This window comes from Oryctolagus cuniculus, chromosome 19 (genome assembly GCF_051225735.1).
Source record: "Oryctolagus cuniculus isolate XC-2025 breed Fujian yellow rabbit chromosome 19, ASM5122573v1, whole genome shotgun sequence".
Taxonomy (NCBI): Eukaryota; Metazoa; Chordata; class Mammalia; order Lagomorpha; family Leporidae; genus Oryctolagus; species Oryctolagus cuniculus.
The window spans coordinates 11,606,728-11,628,314 of NC_142885.1; the positions used below are offsets into that span (position 1 = coordinate 11,606,728).

Sequence of the window (21,587 nt, forward strand, 5' to 3'; positions counted from 1 at the left end):
TTAACCAAGTAGAAAGTTTCTTGAGAAAACCAGCCTGGTGTGTCCCCAGCTGTGATTGGTCTAGAGCCTCCTCTGCCCTCAGGGGGGCCATTGTGATGTCATTCCAACTGCCTTAACAGTTCCCTGCTTGGGCTCGGTTCTGGTCAGTAGGCCCAGGAAGCTCTGTGGAGACTGCCTGAAGGATTGGACGACATCACTGGTTTCCCCTTGTCTTGTCATTTGTGTAGTTGTTTTGTCTCGTCTATTAGTTCTCCTTACCGTAGTGGTTCTTTTAGTTTTTCTTCTATTTTTTTTTTTGCTATTTTGTCAATTTCTCTCCCCCTCCCATTTTTACATTGTGTGCTTGTGTATTTTCTGTAAATATTTATTTATTTTTTGTTTTTTCTTTCACAGGCTAAATGTACTTGATGCTGTGTTGATTTTGTCCTCCTTGTGTTTCCTCGTTTTCTGACTGTTTTCTCATTTTTTGATCCTTTGATTTAGATAAGACTGTTATAAGACTTATTGATTAGCATTGTTACCATAGTTACCATAGTTGGTGTCGCTTTACATCACCATTTTTAGTATTCTGTGTGTTTTATAACTTTTAATTCTTAATTTTCATACAGTGTTAGTGATTAGTATACCATAGTTCATAGAGTTAGCATTATCTATTAGAAATATTAACATATTGAGTTGTTAATTTTGGTTTCCACTTTGCTTGTTTGATTTCTATTTGTTTCCCAGTTTTTGTTGTTACTTTAGGGGACTAGTAAGAGTTCCCAGTGTCAGAGTGCAGGGTGGGGGGTGGGGTGGGGATCCCACCATGGAAGGCCTCACCGCCTTCAGCAGTGAGGAGGAGGTCCTGGATGGGTACCAGGTCCTCAGGGTCCTCGGCCAGGGCGGTTTTGGGCTGGTGGTCCTGGCCTATCATTGGGAAAGCAGGACCCAGGTGGCTGTGAAGGTTGTGGAGAATGGTGGCCAGCACTCCTGCAGCTTCCAGCAGTTGTGCACAGAAGCAGAAATAATGAAGGGGCTGCATCACCCTCACATCATTCAACTACTGCAGGCCAGGCACACCACAGGGAGGGGCTACCTTTTCATGGAATACGCAGTCAGGGGGGACCTTAGATGTTACATGCTAGAACGAGGGTACCTGCTGGATGGAGAGATTCGTCAGCTATTGAAACAAATTCTATCCGCTGTGCATTACTGCCATTCGCAGCACGTGGTGCACAGGGATTTAAAGTTAGAAAACCTGCTTCTCGACGCCCACCTAAACATTAAGTTGAGCGATTTTGGTCTCAGCTGCAAACTGGCTGGTGGAGAGCGCCTGAAGAGTCTGTGCGGGACCTTTGCCTACTGTGCGCCCGAGGAATTCTTAGGTGAGGAGTTCTGCGGGTACAAGGCTGATGCCTGGAGTGTGGGCGTGATCCTGTACGCCATGGTGGCAGGCTCACTGCCTTTCGTTGGAGAGGATTTTGTGGAGCTGCGGGCAGCCATCCTGTCTGGATACTACAGAATCCCCCACTATGGAAACCCAGAGCTGTGTAACCTGGTGGACAGCTTACTGACCCGGGACCCTGAGGCCAGGCCCACAGTGGCAGACATCATGGGCCACCCCTGGCTCCATGCAGGACATGGAGCACCTGGAACCAGTGACGAGTTTCTGTTTCTTCCCCAGGAGCAGGAAGTCTGGGAATTCCCATGGGGCCTCTGCCCTCCACTGTGGCTTCATGAATGGGATGACCCCTGGCCCCCTGTGCCACGCTGGGGGATCTCCCAACAGCAGGGCTTCAGCATCCCAGAAATACATGGGCGGAGCCAAGTGGAGCCTGCAGCACCTCCTCAGGGTCCTGAAGCCCTAAGCTCCCTTGAGGACCTGGGATTCCAGCTGGGCCATCAAGCAGGCTCCCTGCCACCCAGGCTCCCAGCCAGTGCCTTGTGCCCAGGACTTCAGCAGGATCACAGCAAAGGGAAGCCCACGCCTCAGGCCATCCCTGGTGCTCAGAGCTGTCCCGCTCTCCAGTGCCTCCAGGGACACTCAGGCTGCAACAGCAGAGCCCGTGAGTGTCCCGCTCTTGAATCCCAACCACTGGTGCTTGCAGGAGACCAGTCGGGGCAGACTCCTTGCCGCCATGGGACTCCCAGTGTGAGCATCAGTGAGTCCTGCCGGACAGACAGTCCCCAACGGGCCGTGTGGACAAGGAGCCCCGCTGCCTGTGCAGTCCTCAGCCAGGATGCTCTGACCTCTCTCTCCACCACACTGAGCACCAACAGCAGTGGGGCTGATGGAGAAGTCAGGAGCTGCTCCCCGGGTGCCTCAGAGGAGCAGAGCATCCCAGGAATGCAGCAGCAGGAGGAGGAGCAGGAGGCAGGGACCACAGACAGGCAGGCCAGAAAGGGCAAGGGGCGCCTGGGGATTGGCAGGAGGATCATCCAATGCTTCGGCTGGATGTGTTGTGTCCTGCCAGCCCCAGAGGAAAGCCCTTGAGCCCAGAGAGGAAAGTGGCCTCTCAGTAGCCTCTTGGGAAATGCCCCCGAGGAGGGGCCCTTCCCTGAGGAGTGAAGCAATGAAGGGTAGTCATGGACTCCTGTCTGGGAGGAGGGCAGGTGAGGAGGCAGTAAGAGAAACTGCAGGCAGAGAGGGAATATATAGTGTTACATTTTTCAGATGGCCATCAGGAAACATGTTTTCATGGTTAGGGGTCATTACCTTTTCCTAAGATAGAGGAACATGGAGTTGGATTTTGTTTAGAATTGATCCATGAACATCACTCCCTAGTTAAACTTCCTGTACCCAGACCTTATTGGGCCCCTCCCTTAGTCCCCCTTCTGGCTTGCAAGAGTATGATTTTCTCACGAAAACCTATTTTGCTTTTTCTCCCTCACCCTCATGATCCGTGTTGGGATTATGTGAGAGAAAGAATTGACTTGAACTTCCTGCAGCATCGTTGGTGCCGTGACGTGGAGGGACTCAGCTCCATGGGAAAGGTGAGTAAGGCAGACTGCTCCTCTGGTGTTTGGAGAACCCCTGATCTTCTACATGGTCATTTATCTTTTAGGTTCCCCAGGTCTCCGAGCCAGTTCAAAGCGATTGGTGTGGGATGCTGGTTGTAAGATACAGGGCCCACGTTGGATGACACTCTTTGTCCTCCTCCCACTTTATTCTGTCTTCGATTATTGCCTGCACTCTCTGCTCAGGCGGCTCTCTGCCCTGGGAAGTCTTCTCACCCTGAGTTTCCTTCTCCAAGCCCAAGTTCCCAGGTCCCTGGATGAGACACTCCTGCGACAACTTAGAGCTCCTAGATCTGCACTGAGGAGCCTGCATTGCAGACCGAGGTGGCCTCTCCCATTGAGCTGCCTTCTTGTGTGCCCCAAAGAACTCAGACCCACATGTCTGGGAAGAAGTCACCTGGCACCTTAACTCGTGCCCATGCTTTCCGTTTTCCTGCCCAGGTTTTTCTTTGCCAAAGAACATGTTGGAAGTCATTCCTTCCCAGAGCCATGCTCCTGAAGGTGACTCCAAGGGAAAATTTCTATCCTCAGGCCACACCCACATTCCCCCTCTGCACATTCAACAGTTCTTCACTTGCTCACCCTCAAACTTTGGCCACAAGAGAGTTAGTTGAGACCCCCTTTGTAGAGCCTCATTTCCAAGTTCAGACATGATGCAGGGACAGCAGGAGTGCCGGAGGACAGAGGCAATGACTGCTAGGGGCAGCGCGAACCTCAAAGACTCAGCGACTCCTCGGAGAATGGGGGGGTCCTAAAACTCAGCTGCTGTGGGGGGGTGAGGAAGGAGGAGGCATCTTCTGGGGTCCACGTGGTGACCTAGTGATTCAGTGGCAGTGGGAGTGCCCAGGGAAGGAGCTGGTGGGGCCTGGGGGCCGTGTGGTGGGGCCTGGGAGTTACAAGAGGGCCCAGATAACCACAGGGGAGCCCAAGAAGAAGTAGGAAGAATCCTCGGGCAATCACAGGGAGGCTGCTGGGGACCGTGCTGGGGGCCCCATGACGGGTGGCTCCTGGTGGCTGCACTGGGGCATAAAGATGTGGCCTCACTCGGTGTGCCTGAGGAAGCAGAAGGAGGCAGCCAAGGCAGGCCATGAAGTGGCAGGTGCTGGGGAACCGTGCGGGCTGCCCAATGCTGCAGTGACAGCAGGGGCGCACAAAGATGGAGGCAGTGGCTGCTAGGGACCACCGAGTGACACCAGTGACTTAGTGGCAGTAATGGGAGCCAGGCCCAGCCACTTAAGGTAAGAGGTGAGCAGGGTAAGGCCCTGGAGGGTGAGGAGGGCAGCTGGGCCAGGTCCTGGAGGACAAGGATGGGAGCAGGTTTTGGCCCTGATGGTGTTGAGGTTAGTGGGGCCTGGCCCAAGAGAGCAGCGTGCTGAGAGGGGCCCAGCCCTGTAGGGGGAAGAGGAGAGCGGTGCCCAGCCCTGGAGGGCGAGGAGGAGAGTAGGGTCTGGCCCTGGAGGGTGAGGAGGGGAACAGGGTCCAGCCTTGGAGGGCAGTGAGTGGAGCTGGGCCCAGGCTCTGTTTTCAAGGAGGGGAGCAGGGTCCAGCCCTGGAAGGTGGCGAGCAGAGTGGGCCCAGGCCTTGGAGGGCGAGGAGGCAAGCAGGGCCCAGCCATGGAGGGTGTTGAGGGTAGTGTGGCCTGTCCCTGTAGGGAAGCCCTGAAGTGGGGCCCAGGCTCTGGAGTGTGAAGGTTGGAGTGGGTGCCAGGTTCTGCAGGGCAAGGAGAGGTACGGGACCCAGGCCCTGGAAGGCCAGGAGTGGAGCAGGGGCTGGCCCTGAAGGTGTGGAGGGAAGCGGGGTCTGGCTCTGGAGGGAGGACAGGGATGGGCCTGTGGGGAGAAGGGCCTGGCTGTGGATGGGGAGGAGGGGAGCAGAGCCAGACCAAGAGTGCGAGGAGGAGATTGGTGCCTGTGGGGAGCAAATTGGACTATACTGTTACTGGATTTAAGAGTTATTCTATACATCTGCTCTCCCACAATATGGCGCTGGGAGAGGATCAAACAGCTTCTACCCAGCTGCCTCTCACCAACTTGATTGACTGAGCTGCAGGAGCTGATCTTGCTCCTGATTGGAGGAGAGCAGCATACTCGGCATGTGGGTAGCAGAGTTGGGATTGGTGGAAGAGGACTATAAAGGAGGAGAGAGACAACATGCACCAGGAACATCTAAGGGGAACATCTATCTGAAGGAACACCTGTGCAGCCCCCAAGAGAGCCGGCCGGCGGTGTGCCGCTCCCCCGCGGAAGTGGGGAATGTGGCAGGGGGAACCGCCCTTCCACGGAGGTGGAAGGGTCGGTAGCCACCCCGGGAAGAACCAGCAGCAAACCCGGGGAGGGCCGAGCAGACAAAAGAACAGCGCAGGGTCTTGTGTCGTTCCTCCATGAAGACGGGGAGCGACAGTGCCAGCCCTGGAGCATGAGGAGGGGAACACTGGCCCTGGAGGTGAGGAGGGGAGCAGAGTTTGGCCCTGGAGGGAGGCCAGGGCCGGGCCTGAGGGGAGAAGGGCCCGACCCTGCAGGCTGAGGAGGGGATTGGGGCCCAGCTCTGGAATGTGGTGAGGGGAGCAGGGCCTGGCCCTGAAGGACAGCAATGGGAGCTGGGCCCAGGCCCTGGTGGGCAACTAGGGGAGTGGGGCCCAGGCCCTGGAGGACAAGGAGAGTGGGGCAGCCCTGCTGGGTGTCTAGTGCCACAACTGAAGGGAGCAGGGCCTGGCTCTGTAGGGCATGGAGAGGAGAAGGAGCCCAGCCCTAGAGGGTTGCCAGGGCCCTGCCTGAGGGGATCATGGCTCTGGAGGGCAAGGAGGAGAGTGGGGCATGTCACTGAAGCGTGGCCAGGGCCCTGCCTGTGCTCTGGAGCCTATGTCCTGTGGCCTGTGACCTGTGTCCTGAAATCTGTCCTGTGTCCTGTAGCCTGAGTCCTTTCGCCTGTGTTCTATGTTGTGTAGCCTGTATCTTGTAGCCTGTGTGTTGTGTTGTAGGCGTGTGTCCTGTGGCCTGTATCCTGTGTCCTATGTTCTACAGCCTGTGTCCTGTAGCCTGTGTCCTGTGTCCTGTTTTGTGGCTAGTGTGTGTGTCCTGTGGCTTCTGTCTTCTTTCCTATAACTTGTGACCTATAGCTTGTCCTATAGAGTGTAGCTTGTGTGCTGTAGCCTGTGTCCTCTATCCTGTGTCCTATGTCCATTAGCCTTTTCATGTGGCCTGTGTCCTTGTCCTGTAGACAGTGTCCCATTGCCTGTGTCCTATAGCATGTGTCCTATAGCCTGTGTCCTTTGTCCTGTAGCCTGTGTCCACTGGCCTGTTTCTTTCTGCATGTGTCCTGTGGCCTATGTCCTGTGTCCAGTGTAGTGTTGCCTCTGTCCTCTAGCTGGTGTCCTGTGTCTTGTTCCCTCTGTCCTTTAGCCTGTGTCATGTTGCCTGTGTCTTGTGTCCTGTAGCTTATTTCCTGTGGCCCATATCCTGTGTCTTGTGTCCTGTAGCCTGTGTCTTATGTCCTGTGTTCAGTGTCCTGTAGCCTTTGTATTATGTCTGATAGTCTGTTTCCTCTGTCCTTTGTCCTATAGGTTATATCCTATCCTCTGTGTCCCATGTCTTGTATCCTGTGATCTGTGTTCTGTAGCTGTGTCATGTGTTCCATATTCTGTGTCCTGTAGCCTCAGTCCTGTGTCCCGTGTCCTATGTTGTGTAGCCTGTGTCCAGTGTCTTGTAGCCTGTGGCCTATGTATGCAACCTGTGTCCTGTGGTCTCTGTCCTCTAGCTGGTGTCCTATGTCCCCTAGCCTGTGTCCCGTGTATTGAGCCTGTGTCCTGAGCCTGTGTCGAGTGTCCTGTAGTCTGTGTCCTGAGCCTGTGTCGTGTGTCCTATAGCCTGTGGCCTGTAGTCTTTGTCCTAGAGCTGGTGTCTCTTTGTAGTAGCCAGTGTCCTGTGTACTGAAGCCGGTTTCTTGTAGCCTGTGACAATGTCCTGTATTCTGTGTCCTGTAGCCTGTAGCCTGTGCCCTGTGCTCTGGATCCTAGCTCCTGTGGCCTGTGGCCTCTGTCTTGTCTTGTGTAGCCTGTGTCCTGTAGTCCGTGGCCTATGTCCTGCAGCTGTGGCCTTTGTCCTGTGTCCACTGTGCTGTATGCTGTTGTGCAGGATATTGGATGTAGGCTACAGAACACAGGTTACAGGACACAAGACAGAGGCCCAAAGCAAAGGCCACAGTCTACAGGATTCAGGGCATAGGGCAGTGGGCAGTGGACACAGGACACAGGATAGAGGACACAGAATACAGAACCCATGACACAGGCTAGAACACAGGCTATGTGACATAGGTTGCACGCTACAGAACACAGGATCCAGGAGAAAGGACACAGGCTACAGAACACAGGCTACAGGACATAGGACACAGGCTACAGGGCACAGAAGAGAGGCTACAAGACACAGACTATGGGACACAGGACACAGGCTATGGGACACAGGACACAGGACATAAGATACAGGCTATGGGACACAAGACACAGGACAAGGCCACAGGACACAGAACACAGGACATAAGACACAGGCTATGGGACACAGGACACAGGCTACAGGACACAGAGCACAGGACATTAGACACAGGCTATGGGACACAGGACACAGGCTACAGGACACAGAACACAGGACATAAGACACAGGCTATGGGACACAAGACACAGGACATAGGCCACAGGACACAGGACATAGGACACAAGACACATACTACAGGACATTGTCCACAGGTACAAGACACCGGCTTCAGTATACAGTACACAGGCTACAGCAGAGAGGAAGTGAGCCCTAGGACAAAGAATACAGGCCACAGCTCAGGACACAGGACACTGGCTCAGGACACAGGACACCAGCTAGACGACAGAGGCCACAGAACACAGGTTGGATACATAGGCTTGAGGCTACAAGACATAGGACACAGGCTACACAACATAGAACACAGGATACAGGATACAGGATATAGACAAAAGGACATAGGCCACAGACTACAAGACAAAGATAAACGACACAACACAGAGGCCACAGACTACACGACACAGGACACAGGCTAGACCACACAGTGTGAGAGAACCACTCAGGACACAGGCTAGAACACAGGCTACGGAACAAGGTTATAGCCTATAGATCACAGGATATAGAACACAGGATACAAGACATAGGACACAGGACACATACACAGGACAGAGGCTAAAGCACAGGACACAGCGACATCACACAGGATACAGGACATAGGCTATAGTAAAAAGGACAAAGGAAATAGACTATCAGACACAATACACTGGCTACAGGACCCCGAACACAGGACAGAAGACATAGGCTACGGGACTCAAGACACAGGACATAGACCACAGGACACAGGCTGCAGCACAGAGGCCACAGGCTACAGGACACAGGACATAGCCCAGATGATATGGGACACAGGATATAGGACACAGAATACCAAACACAGGACACAGGCTATGGGACACAGGTTACAGGCTACAGACAAGGACACAGGCTACAGGACACAGGGACAGGCTACAGGACTCAGGACACAGGCTATAAACATAGGACACAGGTCACAGGACAGAGGCTCCAGGACAGAGGCTATGGGACACAGGACAGAACTACAGAACAAAGGATACAGGCCGTAAGCTACAGGACACTGACACATGCTACACAACACAGGCTGAAGGAAAGAGGGAACAAGACACCAGACACTGGCTGTAGGATAGAGTGTCCTATAGCCTGTGTCCTGTAGCCACTGTCCTGTGGCCTGTGGCCTGTGGCCTAGATTGAGGAGCCTGTGTCCTGTGTCCTGTAGCCTCTGTCCTGTGTCCTGTAGCTTGTCGCCTATGTCCTGTGTCCTGCAATCTGTGTCCCGTAGGCTGTGTCCTCTAGGCTGTGTCCTGGGTTCCATATCCTATGTCCTATATCCTGTGTCCTGTGTCGTCTGGGCTATGTCCTGTGTCCTGTAGCCTGTGTCCTCTGTCATGTAGACTGTGGCCTCTGTCCTGTAGCCTGTGTCTTGTATCCTCTGTCCTGTAGCCTGTGACCTGTGTCCTGTAGCCTGTGTCCTGTGACTTATCACAGACTACTGGACACAATACATAGGATACAGGACCCAGAACACAGGACATAAGACACAGGCTACAGGACTCAAGACACAGGACATAGGCCACAGGACACAGGCTACAGCACAGAGACCACAGGCTACAGGACACAGGACATAGCCCAGACAACACAGAACACAGGACATAGGACACAAAATACGGAACACAGGACACAGGCTATGGGACACAGGTTACAGGCTACAGGAGACAGGACAGAGGCTAAACAATATAGGACACAGGACACAGGATAAAAGACACAGGGACAGGCTACAGGACTCAGGACACAGGACACAGGCTACAGGACACATGATAAAGGCTAAATGACGAGGACACTGGCTACAGGACAAAGCACAGAGGCCAAAATGTACAGCACACTGGCCACAGGACAACGGCCACAGCTACAGGATATCAGACACAGACTACAGAACACAGGACACAGGGTTGAGGACATGAACACACCTGCAGCACACAGGCTACAGGACACAGGCTACACAAGATAGAACACAAGCTACAGCATTCAGGGCATAGGCCAGAGGATAGAGGACACAGGATACAGGACACAGAACACAGAACACAGGACACAGGCTACGGGACATAGGTTACACGCTAGAGGCCACAGGATTTAGAACACAGGATACAAGACATAGGACACAGGACACAGGATGCAGGACAGAGGCTACAGGACACAGGACACAGAATACTCAATGCATACATAGGCCACAGGCTACAAGACAGAGGATGCAGGCCATACAGGCTGAAGGACACAGGAAACAAGTCACAGGACACAGGCTATAGGACAGAGGCCACAGGACACAGGACATAGGAAAAGGCTGCATGGCATAGTCCACAGGCTACAGGAGCCAGGCTACAGGACACAGGATACACAACATAGGACAGAGGGCACAGATTACAGGACACTGGTTGAAGGATATAGACTACAGGCTAAAGGACACAGGCTACAGGACACAGCACACTCGACACAGGACACAAGCTACATGACACAGGCTGAAGGAAAGAGGGAACAAGACACAGGACACCAGCTATAGGACAGAGGCCACAGGAAACAGGACAAAGGCTACAGGGTAAAGGCCACAGGCTACAGGATATAGACCACAGGACAGTGGCCATAGATTACAGGACACAGGCTACAGGACATAGGACAAATGTCACAGGATACAGGCTACAGGACCTAGGCCCCAGAGCTCAGAGAACAGGCTACAGGACACAGGACACAGACTACGGGACATTGTCTACAGGCTACAAGAAATGGGCTTCAGGACACAGGACACAGAGTACAGCAAAGAGGACACCACACTAGGACAAAAACTACAGGCCACAGGCTCAGGACACAGGCTAGGGGACATAGGACACCAGCTAGAGGACAGAGGCCACAAGATTCAGGATGTGTACATAGGCCACAGGGTACAAGACACAGCACACAGGCTACACAACACAGGACACAGGACACAGGACAGAGGCTCCAGGACAGAGGCTGTGGGACACAGGACATAACTACAGAACAAAGGATACAGGCCACAAGCTACAGGACACTGACACAGGCTACACGACACAGGCTGATGGAAAGAGCGAACAAGACAGCGGACACTGGGTATAGGATAGAGTGTCCTGTAGCCTGTGTCCTGTAGCCACTGTCCTGTGGCCTGTGTCCTAGATTGTGTAATCTATGCTCTGTCTCCTGTAGCCTCTGTCCTGTGTCCTGTAGCTTGTTGGCTTTGTCCTGTGTCCTGCAACCTGTGTCCTGTAGCCTGTGTCCTCTAGGCTGTGTCCTGGGTTCCATATTCTGTGTCCTATATCCTGTGTCCTGTGTCGTCTGGGCTATGTCCTGTGTCCTGTAGCCTGTAGCCTGTGGCCTCTGTCCTGTAGCCTGTGGCCTCTGTCCTGTGACTTATGTCACAGACTACCGGACACAATACACAGGCTACAGGTTCCAGAAACAAGACCTAAGACAGAGTTAATAGGACTTAAGACACAGGATATAGGCCACAGGACACAGGCTACAGCAGAAGGGCCACACGCTACAGGACACAGGACATAGCCCAGACGACACAGGACACAGGATATAGGACACAGAATACAGAACCAAAAACACAGGGTAGTACACAGGCTACGGGACGTAGGTTACACGCTACAGGCCACAGGATATAGAACACAGGATTCAAGACATAGGACACAGGACACAGGATGCAGGACAGAGGCTACAGGACACAGGACACAGGATACTCAATGCATACATAGGCCGCAGACTACAACACAGAGGATGCAGACTACATGACACAGGTTGCAGGACACAGGAAAGATGACACAGGACAGAGGCTATAGGACAGAGGCCACAGGACACAGGACACAGGATGCAGGACAGAGGCTACAGGACACAAGACGTAGTACATAGGTGAAAGGACATAGTCTATAGGACAAAGGACAAAGGCCAGTGCGTGCTCTCCTCCTCACCCACCACTGGTTGAATTGACACTTTCTTGTTGAGAAAAATAAAGCAGAGGAAAAGAGATAATATTGCGGGGAACCGAACCTTTTATTCTGTAACAGGGTTAGTTTTAGAAAGGTCTCTGGACCGTGGACCTACAGGACACAAGACATAGGACATACGCGAAAGGACACAGTCTATAGGACAAAGGACAAAGGCCACTTCATGCTACATCCTCACTCTTGAGACCTCACCAAGCCATGAGAAATGTTTCCAAATCAAAGCAGAGATTGTCCAAGGTCCAGAGACCTTTCTGGACCTAACCCTGTTACAGAATAAAAGGTTCGGTTCCCTGCAATATTGTCTGTTTTCCTCTGCTTTATTTTTCTCAACAAGAAAGTGTCAGGTCAACCCTGGAGTGTGAGGAGGAGAGCAGGCACTGGGCTTGGAGGGCAAGGAGGGGAATGGGGCCAAGGCCCTGGAGGGTGAGGAGGGGTGTGGGGTCCGGCCCTGGATGGCGTTGAGGGGAGTGGGGCTGGACCATGGATGGCAGTGTGGGGAGTGGAATCCAATCCCTGGAGGTCTAGGAGTGGAGCAGGATCCAGCCCTGGAGGGCCTTGAGGGCAGTGGGGTCCAGCCCCGGAAGGCCAGGAGGGGAAGCAGTGTCTAGCCCTGGAGGGCAGCGAGCAGAGCATGCCCAGGCCCTGGAGGGCAAGGAGGGAGGCAGTGTCTGGCCCTGGGGGGCCTTGAGGATAGTGGGGCCCAGCCCTGGAGAGCCATGTTGGGGGCAGGGCCCAGGCCCTGAATGGTCATGAGGGGAGCGGGGTCTGAACTTGGATTGCGTTTCAGGAGCAGGACCGAGCCCTGGATAGAGAGAATTGGAGTGGGGCCCAGCCCTGAAGGGAGAGGATTGGAGTGGGGCCCATGTCCTGGAGGGTGAGGAGGGAGTGGGGCCTAGGCCCTGAAGAGTGAGTATTGGAGTGGGGCCCAGGCCCTGTAGGTCTAGGAGGGGAGCAGGGTCTGGCCCAATAGGGTGTTGAGGGCAGTAGGGCCCGAAAATGGGGGTTGCAATGGGAGGGGCCCCAGGACATGAAGGGTGAGGAGAGAGTGGGGCCCAGGCCCTGGAGGGTGAGGAGGGGAGCAGGGTTCATCCCTGGAGGGCTTTGGGAGTATTGGGCCCAGCCCTGGAGGGCAGTGTGGGGTGTGAGGTATGGCCCTGGTGTGCAGCGTGGGGAGTTGAGCCCAGGCCCTGGAGGATGAGGATTGGAGTCGGGTACAGGCCCTGGAGAGTGAGGATTGGAGTGGTGACCAGGCCCTGGAGGGGTGCAAGTTGAGCAGAGCCCAGGCCCTGGAGGTCTAGGAGGGGAGCAGGGTCTGGCCCTATAGGGTATTGAGGGCAGTGGGGCCTGGCCCTGGAGGGCAGTGTGGGGTGTGAGGTATGGCCCTGGAGGGCAAGGAGGGAGTTGGGCCCAGGCCCTGGAGGACGAGGAGGGGTGTGGGATACAGGCCCTGGAGAGTGAGGATTGGAGCAGAGCCCAGGCCCTGGAGGTCTAGGAGGGGAGCAGGGTCTGGCCCTATAGGGTGTTGAGGGCAGTGGGGCCTGGCCCTGGAGGGATATGATGGGAGGGGGCCCGGCCCTGGAGGGATGTGATGGGAGGGGGCCCAGGCCCTGGAGGGCGAGGAGGCCGTGGGGCTCAGACCCTGGAGGGTGAGGAGGAGATTGGCGTCCAGCTCTGGAGGGCTTTGAGAAGAGCAGGGCCTGGCCCTGGAGGGCAAAATGGGGAGCAGGGCTAGGCCCAGGAGGATGAGGAGTGGTACAGGGTCTGGCCCTATACAGATGGCACTGAGGGTAGTGGGGCCCAGCCCTGGAGGGCTGGGATGGGAGAGGGGCCCATGCCCTGGAAGAGGAGGAGGGGAGTGTGGCCTAGGCTCCCGGATGAGGGCCAGGATGCCCGGGTCCCGGTGAGCCCGCTGTGTCACAACCCCATCCTGGTGAGAAGTGGCAGAGGCAGACGTGGTGGTGGGTGAGCCCATGAACGGGAACTGCAGACGCTACCCTGGGAAGAGTCGGGAGCAGGTGCAGGGCTGCACCCCTGGTTCCCTGGGGAGGGGGGGATGGCCGGTTTCCTGAGAGCGACCCAGCAGATGCAACGTGGAACCCTGATGCCACACAGAGTGTCCTGTGTGTGTGTGTGTGTTATTGTAGGGGGTTGGTTTCATTTTTTTAGCTTTCTTTTTATTTATTGGAAAGAGTGAAAGAGATAGCTCCGTTCACTGGCTCACTCCCGAACACCCACAGCAGCTGGGAGCCGGGAGCTCCACCTGGTCTGGGGTGGGAGGCAGGGACATGAGGACTTGAGCCCCCGCCTCGGGCCCTGCTGTGATTCAGCAAACATCGCCTCCCACCCCGCTCTGAGCTGGCTGTCCGGGAGGTGCGTGTGGATCTGCCTTCGGTTGGTTGTCTGCCCAGGCCTTAAGGAAGGCCCTGTGGTCCCTGTCTGGGCTTCTCATAGGGCTAGTCGGGTTCTCCAGAGGTGTTCTATCCCTGCCTGGGGTCTGGCCCGCGGGATCTCATTGTAGAGGGTGACAGTGAGTTCTGTGGCCGTGGTGAGCTGTCCCCTACACTGCGCTCTTAGGACACCACAGGCCCGAGCTCACCACTGCCCCAGCACTGTGCTCCTCCATGGCCCCCAGCTCACCACGTCCCCTGCACTGTGCTCCTCCATGGCCCCCAGCTCACCACGGCTCCCTGCACTGTGCTCCTCCATGGCCCCCAGCTCACCACGGCTCCCTGCACTGTGCTCCTCCATGGCCCCCAGCTCACCACGGCCCCCAGCACTGTGCTCTCGGGACACACTGTCCCTGTGCTGTGCTCTCACGACAGCACGGCCCCCGAGCCCCGAGCTCACCACAGCCCCATTCACTCATCTGTTACGCCCTCTCCTGCTGCCTGCAGGAAGTCTTCTGGCACTGGTGAGACTCCTGGTCTGTTTCCTTTTTCTTTTATAATTTATTGTGGGCTGGCACCGTGGCTCACTAGGGTAATCCTCCACCTGCAGCGGCAGCACCCTGGGTTCTAGTCCCAGTTTGGTCGCTGGATGCAACAGCTACAGAATATAGGACACAGACTACAGAACACAGGACACAGGGTAGAGGACATGGACACAGGCTACAGCACACAGGCTACAGGACACAGGCTACACAAGATAGAACACAAGCTACAGCATTCAGGGCATAAGCCAGAGGATACAGGACACAGGATACAAGACACAGAACACAGAACCCAGGACACAGGCTATGGGACATAGGTTACACACCATAGACCACAGGATATAGAACACAGGATACAAGATACAGGGCACAGGACACAGGATGCAGGATACTCAATGTATACATAAGCCACAGGCTACAAGACAGAGGATGCAGGCTACATGACACAGGCTGAAGGACACAGGAAAAAAGATACAGGACACAAGTTTTGGACAGAGGCCACAGGTACAGGACAAAGGCTGATGGCATAGGCCACAGGCTACAGGAGACTGACTACAGGACACAGGATACACAACAGAGGACACAGGGCAAGATTAAAGGACACTGGTTAAAGGATACAGACTACAGGACACAGGATACATGACCCAGGATACACAACACAGGACACACGACACAGGACACACGACACAGGACACAGGCTACACGATACAGACTGAAGGAAAAGGGGAACAAGAAACAGGCCACCGGCTATAGGTTAGAGGCCACAGGACACAGGACAAAGGCTGCAGGGTAAAGGTCACAGGCTACAGGACACAGGACATAGTCTTGAGGACAAAGGACACATGCTGCAGTGTATAGGCCAGAGGACAGAGGCCACAGACTACAGGACACAGGCTACATGATATAGGACAAAGGCTACAGGACACAGGCTGCAGGCCACAGGACCTAGGAACCAGAGCTCAGAGAACAGGCTACAGGACGCAGGACACACACTACAGGGCATTGTCCACAGGCTACAAGAAACCAGGTTCAGGACACAGGACACAGACTACAGCAAAGGGGAATCCAGCTAGGACAAAGACTAAAGGCCACAGGCTCAGGACACAGGACACAGGCTAGGGGACACAGGACACCAGCTAGAGGACAGAGGCCACAAGATTTAGGATGTGTACATAGGCCACAGGGTACAAGACACAGCACACAGGCTACACAACACAGGACACAGGACACAGGACAGAGGCTCCAGGACAGAGGCTGTGGGACACGGGACAGAGCTACAGAACAAAGGATACAGGCCGCAGGCTACATGACACAGAACATAGGCTACATGACACAGGCTGAATGAAAGAGGGAACAAGACACCAGACACTGGCTATAGGATAGAGTGTCCTGTAGCCTGTGTCCTGTAGCCACTGTCCTGTGGCCTGTGTCCTAGATTGTGTAGCCTGTGTCCTGTCTCCTGTAGCCTCTGTCCTGTGTCCTGTAGCTTGTCGCCTATGTCCTGTGTCCTGCAACCTGTGTCCTCTAGGCTGTGTCCTGGGTTCCATATTCTGTGTCCTATATCCTGTGTCCTGTGTCGTCTGGGCTATGTCCTGTGTCCTGTAGCCTGTGTCCTGTGTCCTTCAGCCTGAGTCCTTTCCTGTGTCCTGTAGCCTGTGACCTCTGTCCTGAACATGTGTCCTGTGACTTATGTCATAGACTACCAGGCACAATACACAGGCTACAGAACCCAGAACACAGGACAGAATACACAGGCTACAGGACTCAAGACACAGGACATAGTCCACAGGACACAGGCTACTGCACAGAGGCCACAGGCTACAGGACACAGGACATAGCCCAGATGACACAGGACATAGGACACAGAATACCGAACACAGGACATAGGCTACGGGGCACAGGTTACAGGCTACAGGATATAGTTCACAGGCCACAGGACACAGGAGACAGGACAAAGGCTAAACAACATATGACACAAGCTACAGGACACAGGACAAGGGTAAAGGACACAGGCTACATGCTATATGAACAGGTTAAAGGACGAGGACACTGGCTACAGGACACAGGAAGTCGGCACAGCATACAGCACACTAGCCACAGGACAAAGGCCACAGCTACTGGACATAGGACACAGACTACAGAATACAGGACACAGGACATAGGACACAGGCTACAGGACGCAGGATACAGGACATAGGACACGGGCTACAGGACATAGGTTATAGGACAAAGGACAAAGGCCAGTTCATGCTCACAGCCTCACTGTTCAGACCTTACTGAGCCATGAGCAATGTTTCAAAATCAAAGCAGAGATTGTCCAAGGTGCAGAGACCTTTCTGGAACTAACCCTGTTACAGAATAAAAGGCTCAATTCCCCGCAATATTATCTCTTTTCCTCTGCTTTATTTTTCTCAACAAGAAAGTGTCAGCTGAGCCAGGGGTTTGGGGCCAGAGACTCTGAGCACCATGTGTGCTGCCACCCTCTCCGCGAGTGTCCCTCATCGTCCAGTCTCCTTCCCTTGGGTATCGGGTTGTTCCTCTGTTGTCAGGTCAAAAGAGCAGTTTCAGTTCTCAACCACAAAATTCTCTGGAAGTGTCTTCAGCGACTGTTCATCCTCATCCAAGGGCTGAGTCAGGAGGCAGGCAGTGGTGTCTACGGAGGGGCCTGGTTTGCAGCACCATGTGGGTCCTCCAAGCGGTGCCTCCTGTTCTCCTGGCTTTCATGCTGAGTGCCCACTTTGAGCTGCCGCACTTACGTGGCCTTGCTGTAGCCTTCCTGTGGCTCCTTCCTGGGCAGGCTGGGAGTGGGTGGAAAGGGGCATCTCTAAGGCCCTCCTCTTCCTGCTTCCTAGGAGCCTGTAAAATGGATGCATCCTGATGCTTCCAGTACAACCGCAAGATTCTCCCCTGGACCTGGGCGGAACAGCTGCTCCCAGCAGGCAGTCGTGTTCTTCGAGGTGTTGCTTTCCAGGTGGCCTCTGGCCGCATCAGTGGGTGGGGCCTAGACAGGACCCATGAGTGAGAACTTGGGGGCCTGGGTGTAGCCTTGATTATACATTAACTAATATGACATGAGCTTCTGCTAGAGCCTGACTCTCATCCCCATACACGAGGGACTACACGAAGAGATGAGTATAAAAGAAAGAAAAACTACACCTTCTAGACCTTACCGTCTAGCTGAAGAATGGGTCATTACAAGACACAAGGTACAGGCCGGCACTGTGGCTCACTTGGTTAATCCTCCGCCTGTGGTGCTGGCATCCCATATGGGTGCCGGGTTCTAGTCCCAGTTGCTCGGCTTCCAGTCCAGCTCTCTGCTGTGGCCCAGGAAGGCAGTGCAAGTGTTTGGGCTGCTGCACCCACATGGGAGACCAGGAAGAAGCACCTGGCTCCTGGCTTCAGATTGGTTCAGCACCGGCAATAGCAGCCATTTGGGGAGTGAACCAATGAAAGGAAGACCTCTCTCTCTCTCTCTCTCTCTCTCTCTCTCTTTCTCTCTCTCTCTTTCTCTCTCTCTTTCTCTCTCTCTCTTTCTCTCTCTCTCTCTCTCTCTCTCTCTCTCTCTCTCATTGTCTATATCTCTACCTGTCAAATAAAAGAAAAACACAAGGTACAATACATGAAGGAGACAACAGGAGGGAGCTTGTCACAGCCACAGGAGGATCCAACGTGCCACCCAGCATGTTCCCCGGGGCAGTGACTTACACGGAGACCCCCAGAGATACGTTGGAGTCGTCCAGATGATTGGGACAAGGAATATGGAGGACCATGGAGGCTCGGGACAGAGGGCACAGGAGGGAGGGTGAACCAGAGGCGGGGGGAGGAGAAGGTTGTCCCTAACAAGGCAGAGAGGTAGTAGGAGCCAGGTTGCACAGAGAAAGACGATCCAGTGATGACAGGGCTCCTGGTGGGATGAAATGAGATCATAAATGCAAATCAGTTAGTGCCGTGCACGTACACAGGACAGGTTTGAAGAACAGGAGGGACTTGCACGTTCAAACCACATGGAGGACCAGCCTGTACTCCCCGGGACAGGCAGCTACCAAGCATGGGAGAATGAGGCACTCAGGGAGAGGAGTGGGTACCGGCCCTGGAGGGCAGTGTGGGGAGCTGAACCCAGGCCCTGGAAGGCAAAGAGGGGAGCGGGGTCCATCCCTGGAGGTTGGTGAGGGGAGTGGGGTGTGGCCCTGGAGGGCAGCAATGGGTGCTGGGCGCAGGCCCGGGTGGGCAAGGAGAGGAGTGGGGCCCAGAACTCATGGGTGGCTAATTCAGTGCCCAAGGGGAGCCAGGCCCTGCTCAGTATCGCATGGAGAGAAGGGTCCATTGCTGGGAGTTGGCCAGGGCCCTGCCCTGGAGTGTGAGGAGGAGAGCAGGCCCTGGCCCTGGGTGGTGAGGAGGGGAGTGGGGCCCGGCCCTAGAGAGTGAGGAGGGGAGCGGGGTCTGGCCCTGGAGGGTGTTGAGAGGAGTGTGGCCTGGCCCTCCAAGGCAGCATGGGGAGTGGAGTCCAATCCTGGAGGTCTAGGAGTGCAGCAGGGTCTGGCCCTATAGGGTGTTGATGGCAGTGGGCCCGACCGTGGAGGGCTGGGAGGGGAGCAGGGACCAGGCTTGGAGGGCAAGGAGTAGAGCAGGTCCCAGAGCCGGGAGGACGAGGAGAGGGGGGTCAGCTCTGGAGGGCTTTGAGCAGGGCAGGGCTCAGCCCTGAAGGGCAAGGAGGGGAGCTGGGTCTGGCCCAGGGGGGTGAGGAGTGGAGCAGGCCCCAGGCCATGGAGGGCATTGAGGGTGGTGGGGTCTGGCCCTGGAGGGCAGCGTGGGTAGTGGGGACTGGCGCTGGAGTGTGGCCATGGCCATACCTCAGCAGAGCAGGGCCTGACCCTGCAGGGCAAGTATGGGAGTGAGCCCCAGCCCTGGAGGTTGGACAAGGCCATGCCTGAGGGGAGCTGGGCCCATCCCAGGAGGCCAAGGAGTGCAGCAGAGCCCAGCCTAGGAGAGCAGGCCTTGGAGTGGGGTTCGGCCTGGGTGGTGTTGAGGGCAGTGGGGCCAGGCCCTAGAGGGCCGTGTGCAGATAGGAGCCCAAGCCCTGGGGGGTGAGGAGGAGAGTGAGTTCCAGCTTTGGTGGGCATTGAGGGGAGTTGGTTCCAGCCTTGGAGGGCAGCGGAGATAGTGGGGCTCAGGCCCTGAAGGGCCAGGAAGGGATCAGGGTATGGCCCTAAGGGAGCTGAGGGCACTGGGGTCTGGACCTGGAGGGCATTGAAAAGAGCAGGGCCCAGGCCCTGGAGGGAGAGAGGGGTGCGGGGACCAGGCCCTGGACGGCCAGGAGGGGAACAGGGTCTGGCCCTGGAGGGGGGTGAGGTGAGTGGGTCCAACCCTGGAGGGCAAGGAGGGCAGCAGTGTCTGGGCCTGGAGGGCCTTGAGGGTAGTGGGGCCCAGCCCTGGAGAGCAGCGTCAGGTGACAGGGCCCAGGCCCTGGAGGGTGAGGAGGGGAGCAGGGCCCGGACTTGGAGGGCTAGGATGGGAGTAGGGCCCTTGTCCATGAGGGTGACCAGGGGTGTAGGTGTGGGAACCAGGCCCTGGAGGGCCAGGAGGGGAGCAGGGCCTGGCCCTGGGGGGCAAGAAGGGGAACAGGGACAAGCCCTGGAGGCCATTGAGGGTATTGGAGCCTGGGCCTTGAGGGCAGTCTGGGGAGTGGGGCCTGGCCCTGGAGCTTGAGGAGGGGAGCAGGGTCCAGCCCTATAGGGTCTTGAGGGAAGTGGGGCATGACCCTGGAGGGCTGGCATGGGAGTGGGGCCCAGACCTGGAGGGTGAGGAGGGCAGCATGGCCCAGGCCATGGGGGATGAGTTGGTGAGTGGGGTCCTCCTCTGGACGAATTGAGCAGTGCGGGGCAGGCCCTGGAGGGTGAGGTGGGGAGTGGGGCCCAGGCCATGGGGGATGAGTTGGTGAGTGGGGTCCTGCTCTGGACGGCTTTGAGTAGTGCGGGGCAGGCCCTGGAGGGTGAGGTGTGGAGTGTGGCCCAGGCCATGGGAGATGAGGTGGTGAGTGGGGTCCTGCTTTGGATGGCTTGGGGCAGTCCCTGGAAGGTAAGGTGGGGAGCCGAGCCCGGCCCTGGAGGGCAAAGATGGAGCAGGGTCCAACCCTGGAGGGCATTGAGGGCAGTGGGGCCCGGCCCTGGAGGTCAGTGTGTGGAGTGGGTTTTGGCCCTGGAGGGCAGCATGGGGAGCGGAGCCCAGGCCCTGGAGGGTGAGGAGGGGAGCTGGTCCTGGCCCTGGAGGGTGTTGAGGGGAGTGGGGCCGGGCCCTGGAGGGCAGCGTGGGGAGTGGAGTGCAATCCCTGGAGATCTAGGAGTGGAGCAGGTCCAGTCCTACAAGGTGCTGAGGGCAGTGGGTCTTGGCCTTGGTGGGCAGTGTGGGGAGTAGGCCGAGGCCGTGGGGGGCAAGGAGGAGAGCAGGCACTGGCCCTGGGCGGCGAGGAGGGCATTGGGGCCCGGCCCTGCAGAGCAGCATGGGGAGAAGCGCCCAGGCCCTGGAGGGCGAGGAGTGGAGCAGGGTCTGGCTCTAGAGGGCGTTGAGGGCAGTGGGCCCAGCCATGGAGGGCTGCGATGGGAGGGGGCCCAGGCACTGGAGGGCGAGGAGGGGAGCAGGCATTGGCACTGGGGATCGAGGAAGAGAGCAGGACCTGAGAGAGGAGGGCGAGGAGTGGAGCAGGGCCCAGCCTGGAGGGCGATGAGGGCAGTGGGGCCCGACACTAGAGGGCAGCAGTGGGAGTCGGGCCCAGGCCATAAAAGGCAAGTGGAGATCAGGGTGTGGCCCTGGGAGGAGGCCAAAAACAATCTAAGGGGAGCAGGGCCTGGCTCTGGAGGGCGAGGAGGGGAGCAGGCATTGGCACTGGAAGGCAAGGAGGGGAGCAAGGCCTGGCCTTGGAGGGTGAGGAGGGGAGCGGGGCCTGGCCCTAGTGGGCAGCAATGGGAGCCAGGGCCCAGGCCATGACAGGCAAGCAGGGAGCAGGTCTGGCCCTGGATGGAGACCAGGGACATACCTGATGGGACAGGACCTGACTCTGGGGGG

At 56.3% G+C, this 21,587-nt stretch overlaps 1 protein-coding gene across 1 annotated transcript; it reads left to right on the plus strand.

Annotated features, from left to right (window-relative positions):
- Window positions 1–805: 805 nt before the first annotated feature.
- On the plus strand, window positions 806–2,473 carry LOC138846857 (uncharacterized). Its single transcript, XM_089321966.1, has one exon. The coding sequence runs from the start codon at window positions 806–808 to the stop codon at window positions 2,471–2,473; it is 1,668 nt and encodes a 555-aa protein (XP_089178092.1).
- The last annotated feature ends 19,114 nt before the right edge of the window (window positions 2,474–21,587 follow it).